The 19,935-nt window shown below is 36.5% G+C and overlaps 1 protein-coding gene across 4 annotated transcripts in view; it reads left to right on the top strand.

Moving 5' to 3' along the window:
- TASP1 (taspase 1) overlaps positions 1 to 19,935 on the top strand; it is a 91,710-nt gene that overhangs the window by 61,385 nt on the left and 10,390 nt on the right. For 3 of the 4 annotated variants that reach the window (XM_086631882.1, XM_086631884.1, XM_086631883.1), the window contains 3 exons: positions 1,083 to 1,193; positions 11,098 to 11,208; positions 16,508 to 16,581. In XM_086631882.1, the coding sequence (XP_086488008.1) occupies positions 1,083 to 1,193; positions 11,098 to 11,208; positions 16,508 to 16,581 (296 nt within the window). Of the gene's footprint in view, positions 1 to 1,082; positions 1,194 to 3,882; positions 3,977 to 11,097; positions 11,209 to 16,507; positions 16,582 to 19,935 lie in introns of those variants that run through there. The other variant, XM_086631885.1, reaches the window with a different exon arrangement.

The following is a 19,935-nucleotide window of genomic DNA, read 5'->3' on the forward strand; positions in this document are numbered from 1 at the left end:
CAGATCATCTTTGTGGCCCTCCTCTGGACTCACTCCAACAGACCCATATCCTTCTTATGTTGGGGGTCCCAGAGCTGTTAAATTAATTAGTTGTGGTTTTCCTAACTGGTTAACAAATTTCAGTTTAACTGGTGCTTATTTAGACCTCTTCTAGCTGCTTCATCTGCTTTCTCACAATTGAGGAAAAATATCAGCAACTGGGAGGCATCGTAGCATAATGACTTTTGTATATATGCAGAAGGTATCACTAGTGTCTTTTCCTGTCGGAGAAAACTTTGATCCAGTAAACACGCGCTGTACCATTTGACCACAGCTGTATGTCCCAAAGCACATTGCAGGAATGGAAAAGAGATGGGAGAAAAGCAGCAGGTGTGAAAGTGTTCCTGCACAGTACGATTAGCACTAATGACCTATTGGTCTTTGTCATCAGCATGTTTCAGGGAATAGTTACAGAATGCACTGGGGCAATAAGTGGTTGTTTGCTGGAACCTTTTTGTTTTCTTAAAGACTAGCCTTTAAAAAGTACAGAGGTTTTTATTAGGACTCCTACCAGCAACCACTCTGTCAAAAAAGCAAAGGTAAATTCACATATTCCTTTGTTGACAAAGGGCTGAATCAGGTGGACTAAATAGAAGATTGTCATGCAAAGGAGTTACTGTGGCAAAGATGTTCTTGGTTTGAAGAGAATTGCATCCAAAGATCGTTCCTGCGTGAACGATTAGTAAGTGGATTCTTTGAGAGAAAATTGCAGAATCTGGATAAAGTAATGAGAAGTCAGAGAAGAGAGTCTTGCTGTTTCTTCTCGCTATTTCTGTTTCTTCTTTCTGTACTTAACCTTTTTTGGTTTATGACTTTGTATGGTAAAAACTTCAGGAAAGTTATGAGTAAAACTGCTGACATACTGAATTGTCATGTGACTCAGTGTCACTCTGTAAAAAATAATAAAAATACGGCAGACACCTGTCATATACATCTGTGTTTTGTTTTGTTTTTTAAATTTGGCTATGACAATGTAAAATAATGACTGTTTGTTCATAGAGATATCTATGTTTTGACTGTTCCCAATCTTAACATTTCCTCAGGTTGTGGAGAGCACCTTGTCCGAACCATACTGGCCAGAGAATGTTCATGTGCTTTGCAAACAGAAGATGCCCACCAAGCTCTCCTAGAGACTATGCAAAACAAGTTTATTGGTAAGTATATGGTGCTAATTTACTAAACATTGCATAACATCATTTAAAATGCAATTAACCCTATTAAATAGAATTAGGATACTTATTTTTGTGATTTCTGTTAAAGCTTTATGTTGCAGTTGGCTTCAAATTTAATGTTGTGTTATATCTAAAAAATGGTAAACTACAGAAGAATATTTTAAGATATCTAAGGAAAACCCTTGGAAATACCTCAGTTGTTTTGTGAGTCATAGAATACCAGGAGAGTTTGAAGAAAGAATTTCCTGCCTGAATCACTGGCTGTGGTGTACAATTGCATATTTTAGAATTGGTTGTTTAGGTGTGTTAATAAAAATTGTTCATCGTGTTAACCCTTTTAAAAATAATAGGCCTCAAAACCACTGCATGTTCCAGTTAAGTGCTTTGGACAAACAGATTCAGGTTTGCTATTTACATGATGAAATTCATTTCTTGAAAAAGTAAAGTAGACTTCATTCAAGACTATTTTAAGGTAAACCCAATTTTTTTCCTTGCTTTGAGAGGATTATACAGGACTACTTATACATGTTTCATTTCTTGTGTACATGGATCTTGTTTTCTTTCTTCAAGTCATAACCAAAGTACGAATGTTGAATTTTCAAATCTTTATATAAGCTTGAACTTTTGGAAATAGCATAGATCTGAACATATATGTTGACTTGCACTGTCTTTATAGGCCTTAAAATTTTTTAAGCTTTAGAATTCACAGACAATTTTGACCTTCAAAATTTCTTCTAGACAACATAACACTTCTTGTACACTGTGTTGCCAAATTTAATTTTTATGATATTTTAATTAGAACTGAAAGATGGACATATGCATACCTTTTTGGGACCCAGGAACAATTGCACTTGACCTTGGCAAGCCATACGTTGCAATTTTTTAATCTCTGTTTATAATTTTGAACCCATATTAAACTCTGCTTCTGACAACGTAACATTTGGCTCTGAGGGGAAGTCATCTTCATGCTGGAAGGCTGCACTTGATAATCTACTACTGTATTGCACTTGTTTCTAGGTGCTGTAAGAATGTGAACCAAAGTAATCCCAGTATGTTCTCTGAAGAGATTATAATCCAAGCAGCATAAATGTGACTTTTTATGTTTAATCGCTTATTCCAGTGCATAGTGACACAAAATTAGGGTTTTATTTACCCAAGAGAAGCCTTTAGGAAGGATGCTTGTGACAGCTTTACTGATTTTTAACACTACTCTGAAGTTGTTGTATGGAAGTGGCCTAACTTCAGGAAAGGCAGATCTATAGTCCATACTCTCCAAATTTACTGTGCTGTTTGTGATAGGAGTAGTAAAAGCAAACACAAACTGTGCATATCCTTATGCAATTTCGTGTTAGTGCATGCACACACACAAAATAGAAAGCTACTGCCAAAGTAATTAATAGAAACTGGCTGATAAAGGACTAAAAAATTCAGGAACTTTTTAGTTGAGATATCTTCTTTGAGTTTTCTGGGTTTTCTTTTTTCTTTTTGGTAACTGTTAGCAAAAACGCAATTCTTCTCTTGCTGTTTGGTCCAAAAGTATTTTGCCAGCAGTTTGCATAGCAGATGTTTTTATTTTAAATATTAACTGGCTAGTATGTGATATATACATTGTATTCTTTACTGAAAATGTGAAAATGTTTGTGTCAGACTGAAGAACATTGAATTTCGCTAAAGTTTTTGTTATACCTGAAACTATCAATTGCAAAGGAAGAGGAGCAGCACAGACAGAGATACTAGGCTAACAGTGTGATGTCATACTGCCTTGTGAAAAACAACTAAAATTACAAAACAAGGGAAAGCGAAAAGAATGAGAGATAGTAGTCAATGAATGCTTTTCATTATAGCAAAATTTGAAAAAAAAAGTGGTTTATAATTCCTTTTTAAAGTTTCATGTTTTAATTAGGGATAGATCTGTCTTGTCTTTTCAGAAACTTACCGCTGTAGGTTTTTGTTGCCTGGCAGCAGGTGTGTGTATTATGTTCTCAGTTGTACTTTGGGGCAGTGCTGATGTAGGGGGAAAAAAAAGATACAGCCACCTTTTCTTTTTGGATGAGTGAAGTGCTTGGAGTCCGTGATTTGAATAGAAAGTATAAAATCTAGTTTGCCCTCAGCTGCCCTATGAATGGAGAATTGTTGAAGAAAACCTCAAAATCCAGAAACATCTTGCTGTTTACATGTGACATAGCACTAAGTTTGCAGCCAGTAGTGTAATTTTGGGGGATCTTGGCAATTCTGAAGGTAGAATGCAAAATTATGTCTTGCTAATAGAGCGCAACAGTTGAAAACATTCATTACGCTTAAAACAATGGGCTTAAACGAAATAGTTTTTTTTCCTTTAAATTTTCATAGATGATGTGCTAGTTGATATCTCAGGATGTGTGGTATGATGCAGGATTTCTTATGGTTGAGAAACAATAGGATACAATGGGCTAATAGCCTAAGTGCTGATGGCATGGATTCTTTCCTTGCCAGCCTTTCTTAAAGCCCTATTTTGTGGTCAGGACAAACTTTCACCAGAATTATAAGGCAAAAAAAAAAAAAAAAAAAAAAAAATCTTTAACAAAGCAGAGCTAGAATGTTTTGTCAGAAGTCAAAATGTGCGTTACTTGTATTGGAGGGATGAACAGCTGATTTTGGCAGTTGCCATCAGATTGGTGCTTCCTGTTTACAGAACTCTCCGAGTCTCCACAGAGCCCTGGGAATCCTTCCAGCTAGGGAATGCCTGGCTTAAACAGTGAGTGCTGTTTAAACAGCAGGTGATGAGCAAACTGATGGCAGATGTGCTTCTGTCATCCTTTCTCAGAGCCAACTTACTATGGATAATGCACAATTGATGGTTGAATTGAAGGTGAGAGAAATTAAATTTAGATTTTTTTTGTAAATGGAATGGGCTCAATATCTTTAGTTGAAGAGCAGTAAAGGCTTCGTACGCAGTCGAAGAATGGTGTTCTATAAACACAAATACCTTTCAAACAGAAGAACAGAGGATTTTGTTACTCATCGTTCCTTTCAAATGTGGCCAAGCTTGTGGAATGTAGACTTAGAGTAAATGTTTGTGTCATCTCACTGGCGGGAAATCTGGGCTTTCAACAACGACGATGATACGAATTGTACTTTAAAGCTTCTTATAAAGTATTAGAAAATAATGAGCCTAAAGACATAGATGGAATCTGGTATTTGTTCTTTCCTTAGCGGAAATATGTTTGTCTATTCTTGTATTTTTAAGTTGTGCTTCAGCTCACAAATGAGCAATGTCTGCAGAAAGGTAATAGCAGAAGGATAACGCTGACGCTTTCTCTTTTAAAAATTTTGTGTCAAACACCTGTCTTGGGAATTGCAGAATATAAATTTCCCAATTATGAGTTATGCTGGTTGCTGGAAAAAAGCCTCATACGTAAAAACAGTTACAAGACTGCCAGTGACTGTCGTTACACAGTGTTGCTTTACACTGAGGTGCTGCTTCACACCAAGCTTTGTAACATCCTTTGTGCTTTTGCAATGGAGGAAGGATGCTATGGAAGCATTATTATGTCTTCTTCAGAGGAAAAGATTTGAGAAGAGAATTTAATGATCCTGAAATTTCATATATTTCATCCACCACAAGATTAGAATTTCACAAGTTTTTATTTGATGGTAGACAGAATTGAATAGGCCTCTCCATTTTATGTACAGTAAAACCAGCTGAAAAACTAACAAATTAACACCACGTAGTAATGTTACACGAAGCTTTGTCTAGGTCCTGACTGTGCTGCTCCTTATCAAAAATGTTGGGATTTTATTGGACAGTGATATCCTCAGTTATTTAATTTCTTAAATCCGACCTATAATGTTTGAAAGTTGATGTGCTTTCCCTTGCAGCTTCTTAAAAAATTCTGAACAGATGTTTTAAATTACTTGCTTATCATAAAATATAAAGATCTCTGATTTCAGACAGCTTGCACTTAAACATTTAACAAATAATGGTGCATGAAATTAAGAGCAGGCTTCATTTAGTGCTTATCTATTCCTCTAGTGTTTATTTAAATTGTTAGCTTGAAGTTTAGCGGCATACACAGCAGAAGCAGAGTGGCAAAGAGCTTCACTTTAAATATGTTCCGTGCACAAGCTGACAAAGGCCAGTGGCATAGGTGATCTATAGATTATTGACCTGCAAAAATCTGAATTTCACTCACATTACAGTATGAGAAGATTTAGAAGGATTTAGTCGCACTCCATTAAAACTGGGGATGCTAAAGCACTTAATTGGTTACACCATGCTACAGTTTAGTATTTAAAGCAAAGTTCTGAAGGCTTTGAAATCTAATGTAAACAGTGAAGCCGGTAATGGTTTCTCTACTACAGAAGAGTATGAATGTAAAACATCTGATGAACAGCTGGTTAGTCCTTCAGCTGGGTAAATGTAAATAAAACACTTCTTTTACAGTTTAGTATCGAATCTGTGCTAGAATGGATCTGTCCAGTAGCTACAAATGGGAAAAAAGTACAGGATCAGAAATGAACAACCGTTACCAATCACATGCTTTGGAGTGGGTGACCTTCATCATGGGAGTAGTTTAATTTACAAGAGATGTAGAAGAAAAAATATTCTTCACTTGTAGCTGTAGTTCCTCCAGAGCAAGGCTGAATGTTGAGGCCAATGTTTGCCTTAACAGTTGTGAAATCTATATGCTCCGTCCGTGGTCTGAGGCTGAACCTAGGTCTCGGTGTTCAGTTGTGATTGCTTTTGGAGAGCGTGGTGGAATCAGTGAATATGGAGCTGCTATGAAGACCTGTTTGCTTATCTTTAAGAGGCCATTACTGCAGATTATTAATGAACAAAATATATAAGTAAAAACTCGATAATGTTTCTATGTGTCAGTAGCGATAACAGAATAATTGAGCTTTGAAGGATGAAAATATGTTTTGTAAAATATAATTGTGTGACTGGAGGAGGTGAGTATTAAACCAAAACTATTGGAAGATGTTGGTTTTTGGTTTTTGGTTTTGTTTTTTTCCTACTCCTTTTCTCTGGGTAGTCAGTGCTAACATTATTAGTTGATGCTGTAGTTGAAGTTTTGCCTTGGATTTTTTCCTGTCAAATTCTTCAGTGTTATGGCAGTGTAACTGGGAAGGAACAATGAGTTTCATGAGGCTTAAAATGATATTAAAAGCCCCAGGTTGTTGTAGTTTTGTCATTAGCAAACTATTAAATCAAAGGTTTGTCTAGCAATTCTATTTTATTGCAGTAAAAAAATTATTTTTGGCTAGTAGGCATATCTTGTTTTATTTTTATTGAATTTCAATTGTAGAGCAAGGTCTATCATTCTTAAGAGTACAGAGAGAGCAAAAATGATGTAGGAGTGTGGGAGCCAGATTATTTTATCCTTCTAATGAGAAACCATTATGACTTTAATATATGTGGCTATATTTCAGTTGCACCTTTTCTATTCCTATTGAAATACTAATTAAATATAATGTATATGAAAAAATGCCATTACCTATATTGTTATGTTTTACAGGATTCTGCACTATTACTTCTTTTTCTCGATGGCTTGGCTGTAACAAAATGATTTTTAGAACTAAATTAATGAGATATGTTCCTAACACTTGCGTTCACGGTGTTTTGAGAAAACTCAAATTAATTCCTGTGTACAGTGCATGGATTCTGTTTCGAAATAAAATGTAATACTACTTTGTAAAGTTATGTTTACAGATCTGATAGTGGATGCATAACATTCAGCTGTGTAGAATCTTGCTTAACATAACCCTACTCACTTTCACTATACTGCTGTGTTAAAATACATTCTTTAGCATAATTGTAATCCTCAGTAATAAGTCTGCATATCCAGAAATATCTTTGTTTAAAAAAAATATTCATATATTTGAATCCCTCTTTTAACTTTTTTTTTTAAATGGTGTCATTGGAAAATAAAATACATTTTCTGTTTTAGAATATGCTGTTCAGTGCATATTTAATTTGGCTTAGAGTCTGATTTTTAGGGGAGGAGAAACAGTCTCTGAATTCACTGTAGTGTAGAATACTGTAATGTTATTACTGTAGGCAACTGGTTTTTACTGTCACTGTTTAGAGGTTGATTCCCCACAAATTAGCCAGTGCAGTGAATTGGAGGCACATATTATATTGTTGCTGATTTTGCACTGAAATGGCTGAGCTGAAATTGCTGTTGAAAGCAATTGGAGTGGTTGAGTGTGTACTCACGCAATTTGCTTCTGTCTACACTGTGGATGGCAACCTCTAGCAGAAGTGGGGAAACAGCCCATGGAAGTAGTGTGAGTGAGAAGATAGTGATACACTGGAAGGTTTTTCCAAGTGACTGTGTGTTTGTGTCTTCATTTGCTGTTTGTGTTTGGAGGTGAGAAGGGATGTGTTCTTGTTTCAGACTTTTTTTCTCCTCTCCAGAATAATGTTCAGTTCGCAGCTGATGATAAAATGGTGTTAAAAGTTTGCTCTGCATTGTTCTTTACCAAAAAAAAAAAAAGGAAAATCTTCAGTAGCTCAGCTGAAAATACTAAATCTCAGTAATTTCTTGACTTGCAGCTGTATTTTGGCTCAATCTCTATTGCTATGAACCATGGCTGGCTGCAACAAGAAAGCCAACATGATCCTGTCATTTTCGTCGTTATTGTAGTATCTTGGTGCTACAAGTAAGGATAGCCTGTAGATTCTGGGTTTTGATGTAGTGCATCATTGGGCAAATAATGCTGTGTTTCCGTCGTTGGGAGAGAGAATGTGTCCCATCTTCTTTGCTTGGTTTGCATAACACCAACTTCTAAGACATGTCCTGGTTTAATACTCCATCCAAATTACCTGCTACAAGTCACTCTAAGCCATTTTACTCAGCTCTGTATCACCCCAGTGCTACTGTTGTGGTCACTTCTTACAAAGTTAGGGCAATAAGGCCTGGTCTCGTTTGGCATAACCAACATTTATCCTTACTCCAAGAGCCCAACTTGTGTTATTCTTAAAGAAGTCAGCTTCTTGCTTATCTGGTGTGTTTTATGAGTGCTGAAGTTAAAACTATTCTTTATCATGCTTTTATCACGCTTTTGTCATGCACAGTGCTATGAAATTAATCCTCCTCTTGAGTTTTCTGGTTGAAATAACAGTAGACTGGCTATGTACTTTAAGAAGGGCTGAATTAATACAGTCAGTTTTCTGGCTTTTGAGTGTTTAGCATGGTCTTCAAAGCCTTTGGATCTTGTGGACTGCTAATAAAGCTTCCGTGGTGTATAATCTTTGAAGGAAGTAATTTGGATCAGAACACAATTGTGTACATATTTAAGGCAATACGATGGACAGCATTTTTAAAGTACATAAATGCTATTTGTGCTGGCAGGAATGCAATTCTCATTAGCAGAGTTCTGCATCCCTTTGGATGAAATTGTAAGCTTAAGAGTTTGTCTTATGTGCTTGAAGCTTAAGATTGAAATTACTTTTTTAAACCTCTTTTTAGAAAAAGTATCACAAAACACATACTTTGAGTGATTCTTTTTCTCATTCTGTACTTCACTGAAGAAGACGGATGTTTTGTTCTTGCAAAGAAGTCCCTGTAAAAATGAAAGAATTCTGCTGAAAATGTAACATTACATATTTTGCTGCAGACTCTTTACATGGAAAAAACTATATACTGCCAAGTCTTCTCTTAAAGTTTAGAAAGAGAGAGCCTAGCATATGCAAGTTATTCAGATTATCAAAAACTTGATCCGTGATGATGGTACATAGTTGACAAAAATACTGGGGAAATGAAGAAATATGTGATTGGTTTATTTACAGACTTTTCTTTCATCTACTTTCCTGAGTGTGGGAGAAAGAAAAACACTTAAAAAAAAAAAAAAAGTGATTAATCCAATGTAAACATTTTGAGAACAAGACTTTAGTGGCATCAAGTCTATAATCAGTAGTTGCTGTCTGTGTTTGTGTGCATTCATACAGACTCAGTGTTTTAGTGTGGCCTTAAATATACTATCTGCTTTAAATACTGTTTGCTGGCTATGTTCTGCTGAAGAACATCGTATTTAACCATTCTGATTATAGAGATTATTAGTATTTTTCACTAAGACCTTGAAAGAATCTTTCACAGGCCTTGAAAAAGGAGGAGAAACACTGCTTATTAAAAACCAAAACAAAACCCAAAACTTTTTCTGTCTGTTTGCAATGATACTTCACCACAGCATGGCTTGTAGCCTGAATAATTGATACAATTGAGTATAAGATCAGGTCTGCAGATCAAATTCAAGTTAAGACATTGTCTTTGAAGTACCTGAGTTTCTGAAGTAAAGATTAAAGGATATATGTCCCCTGTGGAGAAAACCACGTTATTTTCTTCATTTACTTACGGAAATCATACCACATACTTAGCCAGAATGTGTTTAATGCAGTGAAAGTATAAGAGCTATACTTAACATCTTGCAAAGCATAAAGTAAAAGATTTTGATTTGGGTGGTAAAACTCTTTTCAGCTTCCCAAACCTTACATTTCTATTTTAACCAAACATATTTTCTTGTTTTGTTATCTGTTGTGGTATGATTGGCTGGATTCTTGGTTCACAGGGAATTGGTCACAGTCAATGAGTAATACAGTAGGTGTAATTGGCACCTAGTAATAGTTCTTGTACAAAACAAGTGGTGCTTTGAAGATACTATCTGTTTTTATTAGATCAAATAAGATATTACTGTTGGTTAAGCATACCACATTTATTATTTTCCTGCAACATGGGTTTCTGTTGTAATGACCACCTTGTATCGCTTTTGAATGTGGCTGCTCTTATTTCAAGAGAAAACGTGGTAAAGCTTTTAGTTTTCCTTACAGTAAAGCTTAAAGTTGGTTCTTACTGGGTTGGTTGTTTTGTTGTTGTTTGCATTAAAGGAGTGATTTTAATCATACGAGTAGCTGTGGGCAAATTGGAGGAGGCTGATGAACAGACCTGCTCTAAAGTTCTTGTGGCCAGCAAATTCTTGTACAGTGTCTGTACACTAGACATAGTATACTGGTTTATTGAAAAGAAAATAACTGAGAAGGAATCTATGAAGTGCCTTTTGCAGTTGTACGTTCAACTTTGAATCACAGTGTATTGCAAATGTCTAGTAGGGTCTATTTGGGCTTAAGTGCAAGAATTTGGTTAATTTTGTGGCTCAAGGCATTTTAAATTCTATGTAAATCGTACCATTGTTTCCACTTTTAAAACTATAGGAATCTCATTTCAAATGACAAACCAGAAAAAGAATACTTAGACTTGATTCAGCGAACTTTAAAACTTTTCCAGCTTCTGATAGAAGATGTTTTATGTCATGTGTCCTAAATTAACAACAGAAAAGCCACTTTAAAAAGTAGGATGTGTTTTGGCTTTTCTGCTAATATTCATAAAACAGCAAGGAAGACAATCTATAGCAGTTTGATGATGTCTCTGTACAAAGTGATTTAAATTGGGAAAAATGAATAAACTGTAAAAGTGACCCAAAATGGCTTGATTTTTTTCATATGTGGCCATCTTTATATTAATTACAGTACAGAAAGAACTAAATATTGAGACAGGATTTTTTTTTTTTCAACTTGACACTCCATTTTTTCATTATTATATCTTCCTTGATCCAAGAACAAATGGTTTTGTACTCACAAATGTAATTCCCAATTATTATTTTTTTATTCCATGTAGCTCTTTTTCCTTTTTTGATTACTGGTAGATTAGTAGATTGCTATTTAGATAGTTACTCATTAGAAACACTAGAAAAAAGTAAACCTGATGCTTTTGTAAAAGCATTGGTTGACCTGACAGTCTTTTCAACATTCAGTGACAAGGTTAAAGGGGGAAGGCAGAAAAGTCACATAAAAAAAATACCAAAGAAACTATTCCTTTTGCAAATAATTTTCCCCAATGATTTTGCCCAGGTTCACCTTTTCTAGCCAATGAAGATGGTGTTCTCGGAGGTGTGATAGTTCTTCGGTCTTGCAGGTGTTCAGCAGAGCCTGAATCACCACAGGAAAAGCCAACTTTACTAGGTAAGAAATTCTTTTTCATTTTTACTTGAGCTAGGTGCTAAGCCAAAGTGAAAGATAAAATAAAAACTGTCTGTGCATGTTTACCATTGTTCAAAGGTCACAGAGAAAACAAAAAGGAATTGAAATTGTTTGAGACGATAAAACTCTAGAAAGTGAAATAGTAGTATTACCTCTGTTCTCTAAAACTGCAGAAAAGAGCATTCTTTCTGACTCATTATTTCTGGGCAGAATTGTGGTTCAGAGGGGTGTGCAGGATCCTTCTAAAACCGTGGCATAGGAGTAAGGGTTGCTTGTGGTGAGACAGGGTATGCTTCCCGTAGAAGGAATTGATCTTTTAGCTCGAGTTGATGCGTATGCCTGTGGACTGCTTCTCAGTGGTTCGTGTGCTAAAAATGCTATCTAAAAAGTTCTTTGTTCCTCCTTTTTGCAGGATAAAAGGTGAAAATTTGGAGGATAGACTTTAAAATTTGAAAGAGAAGTTGGTTTATGGTTGGAAATTTTTTGTTATGCCTGGGAAAATCTATTCAGATCAATCGCAGTTACTATTTGCGTATTCAGACAACACGAGCACTTGCTGTTTATCTTGAGATCAGCAGAAAACTGTACTTCGCTGCCACCAGTAGCTGACTGGTTAAAAAGGCTCTGAGCTTTACGGCCCTTCAACCTGGTTTATGTCCTAGAAACAAGATCCTCATCTGTCTTGCTGCTTCGCAGCAGAACAAGTGTGTTATGGTAAACGGTCACACGGTTAGTTGTAGAGAAGCAGCTAGGAAACAGCTCTGTAGGCTGCTAGCAGAGGTGGGTGGAAATACAACCCAGAGACAGGAAAGCCCGTGTTCTTCTTTGGAGGCAGGGATTTGGGACTGGGGGCATGTGAATTACTTCAACATGACGCTTGTACCATCTCCTTTCTTGTGGTGCTTCTTAGATGTGGGCATGTGCCTCTGGTCATGCTCTGTGCTTGGGTCACGTGGACCTGTCTAATACATATTTATATTATGCTACCAGAATGAAAGGTTATTTTCCTTTGCAGAATCCTCTGTTGTATTATTGTTTCCCCAAGTGTTTCATGATTAGCTGTCGGCATTACAGATTTGAATTAGCTTTTGTATCTTTTAAGATCTGACATGACAAATTCGATCACCTAATTTAACTTTGCGAATTAAGGCAAATCATAGCGTCTCGCCTGGTAATTCTTGAATTGCATAATTTCCTTTGAATCTATAGGCTATTGTTTAGAAAGACACCTCACCTTTATTTTAAGTCATTACTGCTTTTGTCCCACTAAATCCTAACGTGTCACCGGAGTGTGCCTGCTTACAGCCAACCTTGAGTAGCAGGCAGAGTGTGTGCTAAAGGTGAGCTGGCAGATATATTCTTAATGATGGGTCAACCCACACAAACTCTAGTATTTATTGCTGTCTGTTCAGTGACTGCCAAAGATGTTAGGGTCAAGTTATTACAGTTGCACAGGATAAGGTTGTATTTTGTCTGTCAGTTTTGTTCTCATATTACACCTTGCTGGTTTGCATTACAAGAATCTTTAAATATCATGTACTACTTTGTGTTGGTCAGCTTGAGTTTGATCATACTCCACCTTCAGTCATTCATTCTGATAAGTAATTTTACTCAGTACAGTTCATAGCATTCATGTTTCTCTACTCAGTAGTTGAGGCTTGTGTGTTTTATGCTTTTGGTCAACATCTCATCTTATCCTTAAGAGTTTCATGTATGTTTATTTTGCTATTACAAAGAACCAGAGGTTTGGGAGGTGAATCCTTACAATTCCGATGATGATTTTGGGATTATCTTGGACAACAAAGGAATTTAGGAAGACTTGGATGGGGAAAGATTTTAGAAATAGTTTTTGTATGTTATAGTTTTTTAGAGTTATTACCTGAACAGCTTGTCTTTTTGAAGAAGTAAACTATCAAATAGACTTTGACTTGGCTAGATCTTACTCTTGGCTTTCAACTATCTGAAAGCCAAAACTGTGTAATCCTGACTCCAGAACCAGAGCATGGGTTGCTAAACATACAGAGAATGTTGCAAGTTTGATTTACAGTTTTCAGATTTAAACATGGTTAATTGTGACATTATTGGTCTAGAGAAAAGCATACAACAACATAAATTCTGTCGCTAAAAAAGAGTTAAGAAAATAAAAATACAAGTTCGATTAAATAACAAAGATCATCAGCATACCTTCCATTTCTTATGTTTAGAAGTGAGAGAAATATTTTTATTCATTTAATGTTTGTCATTCGTCTAAGAAAAGATGTTCCTATTAAAGAACATTTGGTATCTTTTCCTCAAAAATTAATAAAGAAAATCCCCATATATCATACATCATAAGTAAAGACTCATTGGTCCATTGATTTTTTTTTTTTTTTAGTTTTCTTTCCACTGAAATAAGATTCATGTAGCACAGCTTTTTCTAAAGATAATTTTTTCTCTACCACAGAAATTTCCTGCCTTACACTATATGCTGAGTTAATGTATAATTAAACATATGTAATATTTGTGCTCTTTTGATTGAAAATAAGTTGTGTAATACTGAAGAACTCAGTGTATAGAATAATGAAATCTTACGTCTTTGTTCCGGGATGATCTCTTTTTATTAATCTTTTTAAACTATTGAAACAAATTGCAAGAAAGTGATTTATTAAATGGTTGAAAAGATGTGAAATGTCTTCAGATAAGTATGTAATTTAGGATTTTCATTCTAATTCCACTACTTATAATAACTAGCAATAACCATATTTCATGCTGGTACATGCTACCTTTGGTGGACAATGTAGAAGGAAAAAACTACTGAAAAGTTAAAAGAATATGCCTTAAGTTATTAAAGGCAAAGAAATAATGTTTTTAGGGTATTTGGCCTGAACTGTTGCCCAGCTTCACAAAATTGAAAGTTGAGATTAAATTTGTCTCCAAAAAACAAATGCTTTCACTGACAGTTGAACCTTTAGGGTGTTAGGGAGGGGTTGGCCTCGTCGAACACAGTTACATTGCACTAAATGTGTTTCACTCTCTGAAAGCTTTTGGCTTTTTAGCCTTTGCCAGTAGTAGTCGTGAATCTATAACGGGGGAGCAAAGCACATACCTAAATGAAGTTCATTTTTCTTTTATGATGATATCTACGTATCTGTCAGAATCTTCGAGTCTTGCTGGGATTGTCTGAACTTTGATCTTCTACTCTGAGTTAATTGCTATGCAAGGATAAATGGTTCAAAGGAGAAGCATACTCAGCATGCTGTGACCTTCGTCAACCGTATTAAAGGAATGTGAGGAGTAGGAATTAATAGATGTTTTATAACCATCTAATGATGCTTTTTGCAGCATATGAAAGGATCTTGCTAATGAAGTACTTGAAAATAGCTTTTCATGGCATCGTGTGTAATTTGTGCAATTTTTTAAAAACTCTACAGTTTTCTATGAAACACCCTGAATTCTGATCAGCAACTCTTTCTTTTCCCCCTTCCAAATGACATGATTAAGGAACACAAGGAAAAATGGCTGTGACATGGAACAGGAAGAATATAGTGTGATGTTTTGTAAAGCCTCACTGGGTGGGAGCTAAAGATATGAATAATGTGCTCTTTTTCTGAATTTTCTCTTGCAGCTGAGTAGGGGAGTGTGTGTATATATATACAAAAATACCTGTATATTTATCAAAGAGTTAAAGATCACTCTAATGGGCTGTTTAAACAATTGAAAATCCGGCCACTTTCAGACTTCAGAATGACAACGTACTGGATTAACATGCATTAACAGTACATGTCAGCAGTGGTTAGTTTTCTTAGTCGTTATCACTACAAACACAGCAGTTAATCTTCAACATTTATATCCTAAATGAGCTGTGAGTATACAGTACCAGAGAGCTGATGCTGTGTAACTACTGCTAGAAGTCAAGGTGATCAGACCTGAGAGTGCTTTGATCATAGAATAGGATCACAGAATTCTTTAGGTTGAAAAAGACCTTGAAGATCATCGAGTCCAGCCGTTAACCTAACACTGCCAAGTCCACCACTAAACCATGTCCCTAAGCACCACACCTACACGTCTTTCAAATACCCCTACGGATGATGACTCAACCACTTCCCTGGGCAGTCTGTTCTAATGCTTGACAACCCTTTCAGCGAAGGAGTATTTCCTACTATCCAATCTACATCTTCCCCAGCATGACTTGAAGCCGTTTCTTCTCATCCTATGACTTCCTACTTGGGAGAAGAGACTGACACTCACCTCACTACAGCCTCCTTTCAGGTAGTTGTAGACAGCAATAAGGTCTCCCCTGAGCCTCCTTATCTCCAGGCTAAACAACCCCAGTTCCCTCAGCAGCTCCTCATAAGACTTCTCCTCTAAACCCTTCACCGGCTTTGTTGCTCTTCTTTGAACACATTCCAACGTCTCAATGTCTGTCTTGTAGAGAGAGGCCCAAAACTAAACACAGTATTCAAGGTGCAGCCTCACCAGTGCTGAGTACAGGGGGACGATTCCTTGCGTAGTCCTGGTGGCCACACTATCTCTGATACAAGCCATTCAGCACACTTTTGGGACCAGGTCTTGCTCTAATTTTACCAGGCATCTTTTCACTTCCATTGGACAGCTCTCACACTTCTTCTGCAGGATTGTTGTGTTTTTGCCAGATGTCTTTCCTGCCTGCTCTGTATCTTCAGTTCTCATCTTACACACTTTGCTAGTTCTGCATGTTTTCCTGTATCCTTGTGCAGCTAAACCACAAATCTCGATTTCCCCACTCGTAGTTACATATTATGTATATGTTTATGCTCGGTTCTGTGAAAAAATCCTTGTTACTGGTTATTCTGTTGATAGTGTTACAACTCTCCAGAATCCTTGTATGCCGTCCAGACTTACGCTGTTGTAGTGTGTTTATGACTGGATTCAAGGCAAGCAAGTGCAAATTATATCTGCTTCTACCTTATGAATGGAACAGGCCTCTGCTTTGAAAGAGAATTCTATCTTTCAACTGTAGTTGCAGTTGATATATTTCTCATCTTGGAGGGTCCATATTGTTGAAGTAATGTTCTCATTGTGGGTATGAGTTCTGCAGTGTATGACTGCAAATAGTGCTGGAAAAGACTTGTTTGTTTGATAGCTGTTTCTTTTGAGATTGGCTTATTCTGGTAAGTATATTTTGTGCTTCAAGTTTGCTTTTTGTCCTTTTTCGAACTATATTTTAAGCTTACTTTGTTTCTCAAGACTCCAGTCTTGTTAAGTTACATCTTCTATTTTAAAGCAACGCATTTTTTGTGACTTCTTGCATTTTCCTTTCTAGTGGAATTTCTGTGGAGCCATACAACAGAGAGCATGTGTGTAGGATATATGTCTGCACAGGATGGCAAAGCTAAGGTAAGCCATGAAGAATAGGCTGTAATACAGTAGAGTGAGTGCAGAAGTTAGGGAGAACATGAAATTGTGATAATGAAATATATAATAAATTTCTGTCTTTAAAGAATGGGAAAAGTAATGGTTGCATAAGCAGGTAAATGTATCTATTCCTATTCTAATTCCTTTTTTTAAATTGCAGCAGTTAACAAACCTATGCTAACATACATATTATGTCAGGAAAAGGTGCCACAAACACATTTCCATTTCCTCTGCTGACAGTAATTGTATTTGAGTAACTTTAGCTTGATTCAGTTATACTGGCTGTTGAGGGTGGTACGGTATTTTTCTATGGACTTGTCTTCCTTTAGATTTATCTAAATCTTGGCATTTATACCAAGGAAGAAGAGTGAGCATATAGAACAAACTTCAATGTAGTTTCTAGAATAGCCTCTGTGATAAACAATTTGGATATTAACATCCATGATTCTTTTAGTTTCGTGGGGTACAATTATTTTTTTTTCTGGAATGAGAGAAATAATACATTAAAACTGAGCTTAACAGTGGAAACTGGAAAAATCCGTAACATGAAAGAGTAGGGATTAACTGAGAGGATGAGAACCACCTACTCTTAGGAATACAGCTGTGAAAGGAGAAAAAGGCAGGTTTTTTGCTGTAGCAACTAAAGCATTTAGGAGAGATGTTTGGACAATGAGACTGAACATGGGAGAAGCTGCATGTAGAGACAAAAATCATAATTTCTTTAGACTTCTATAAATGTACAGCCATCAGTATTCAAGACCAAGAGTGAACCATCAGAACTGGTTAAAGGAAGTGGCAAAAGTGGGGGAAAGAGCTAGAATATTGGAAGACCGCTCTCCGTTATGGTTAAACTAACGGGAGAGGCGGGGCTGTTTACTGGAATATTTGCATGTATTAGGGAAGGAGATAACAGCCAGGAAGTTTATACCGTCAGATAAGAGCAAGAAAGGCATCCAGCATTTTGATGGTAGAATTTAAGGAAATTTGAGTTTTAAAGCCTGGAAAAGGAAAGAATTTGAGGGCCTGGATTTGTTGGCTCTCTCCAAAAGTGTCTGCTTGTGGATCTGCTGAGGAAGAAAGTTTAGTCATCAGCAATGGAGAGGAAGGGGAGTACAAAACCTGAATCTTTCTCTCTTATTTTTTTTTTTCTCCCCACCCCTCCATTTCATTTGAGAGATAAATACAAAGGAGGATGTGAATGGATAATAAAAGAATGTACAAAAGAAAGAAATTGACATCAGATATTTTAAACAGCAAGAACGGTGTAACATGCTGGTTGAAGCATTGAGAATGAATGAGTTCATCCTCAAGGAGTAAAATGTATAGAAAAAATGAGAAGAATGCCCCAGAAGGAGGAGGAAGATAAAAAGCATCTGGTGAAGGAAGTGCTGGTAGAGGTGCTATTAAAGTACTCACTTTCATGGCTTATGTAGAGTACCTTCCAGTTGATAATCCATGGGATAGGGGGTGGTTTTACTTGTTTTCTTAACATTTATTTTAGATTTATTAGAAAAGAATCCAAACTCAAGGTAAAGGCTCAGACTGAACTGAGCAAAGTTAAAGCAAGCTCAGCTGCAGATGCTCTAGTGGTCACTAGTTAAAGTCATTATATTGTGTTCACAGTGAAATATGGAGAATTAGAACGTGCAATGCTAAATTATTAGAGTGTGCACACCTGCCTCTGGCTTACACTGCAAGCTCAAAAGCGTTTCTAAGGAATATTATTGTTTCTTCCTGGTAGTGTCTGTCTAATTAATAAACAAATGTGAAATAGGAAATCTGTCTGGTAATGAGTACTAGCATGACAGTGCCATGCCCAGAGATGTTTTCCTACGCGCAGTTGCAACGTTTGACATCTGGTGTGCATTGTTTTCATACTGCTGGTAAATTCTCCAGCTGGTAATCTTGATTGTGCTGACAGACACAGCTGCTCTTCTTGGTTCACTTTTAAATTATGTTTTTGACCTTCATTGAAGAGTTAATCCCCCTCCCTTTCTTCCTCCTTTGAGTCTGTGGCCACAAATGCTTTCCAGAGAAAAACCGCAAATGCTTTTGCTGTTGACTTCTATTGATCAAAAAAAGTCATCTGTCATAAAAGCTGGAATTTTATTCTGCTACAACTAGAGCTAAGTTATAGATGGAAAACTGTGCTTGAAATAGAGCACAATGCATTGCAAGTAAAAAAAAAAAAATAAAATCCCTTTTCTTTAATAGAGTAACTGTTTTGGTACAGTTAATTTTGAGTGCTTGCCATGAAAGAATAATGGTATAAGAATTCATAAAAGTATAAAATATCGCTTGTTTATGAGTACTGTAGGAAAATGATCAGGCAGCAGCTTGTAGGGAAACGTCTTGCTTTCCTGTTTTTCTAGGGTGGTAAAGAGCTTCAGTTTTTATTTCTTTCATCAGTCTAGGACTCAAGTTTTATTCTTAAACCAAGGGGGTTGTCACAGTGGCTGATTTTGTGCTGGTTCAATTTAATGAACATGAAAACATTTTTGTAGCAAGACTTTTAGAAAGTGAGAAGGTTTGTAAGTGTCTGCTGTTATGAATTAGACTAATATTAGAATCATAATTATATAAAGGGGTACAACCTAAGGAAAAAAGAGATCTTGCTTTATAATCTTCGTGTGATTCTTTGTGCACTGGAGGTTAGTGCGTTTCATAATAGGACCTAGCAAATGGTGGTTCTGAACTCCAGACGAAGATTGTGGAGATATAGGAGGCCTTTCTTACAAGGCAAACACTTAGACGCTTATAAGCTAGATAGCAGCTCACCTGCAGACACTGGTATGCTTGAGAGGTGGAAATGTTCTCAACCATTTAACTGTCAGCAATTCCTTAGAACAGTGAGACGGGAAAGGGGAATCGAAGACTTGAAGTGGTTTGTACATCCTGACCTGCTGGTGCTTCTGGCTTTTAGCACTGTGAGCTCTCCAAGTACTGATTTGGAAGTGTCCTTGCAACCACGGTTTATTTCCTCACCATTTAGAAGAGACTGGGTTCTGCAGCCGGCCACTCACCTCCAAACTAGCCTATATGAATGCTGACTTGCCAGCCTGAATGTATACAAGGACTGAGCCTGCAAAGACTGTGGAACAATTTTTCACTGTGACTAATAGTCATTTGATTTAAAGCATACTTTCTGAAAGGTGTCCAGTCTTTTTTTAGAAATCCAGTTGCCTGGAAAAGTCACTGTTTCCTGTTGAACGTCGGTTTAAAATGTTTGGTTGCACATTACTTTAAAAATCCTGTGGAGGCTTGCCAGAAGTTCACATCTTATTGCTGACAATCGTCTCTGGTTGTGTGTCCTATTACTTGCCTTTAGCTCTCTCT

Source organism: Tauraco erythrolophus, chromosome 2 (genome assembly GCF_009769465.1).
Source record: "Tauraco erythrolophus isolate bTauEry1 chromosome 2, bTauEry1.pri, whole genome shotgun sequence".
Taxonomy (NCBI): Eukaryota; Metazoa; Chordata; class Aves; order Musophagiformes; family Musophagidae; genus Tauraco; species Tauraco erythrolophus.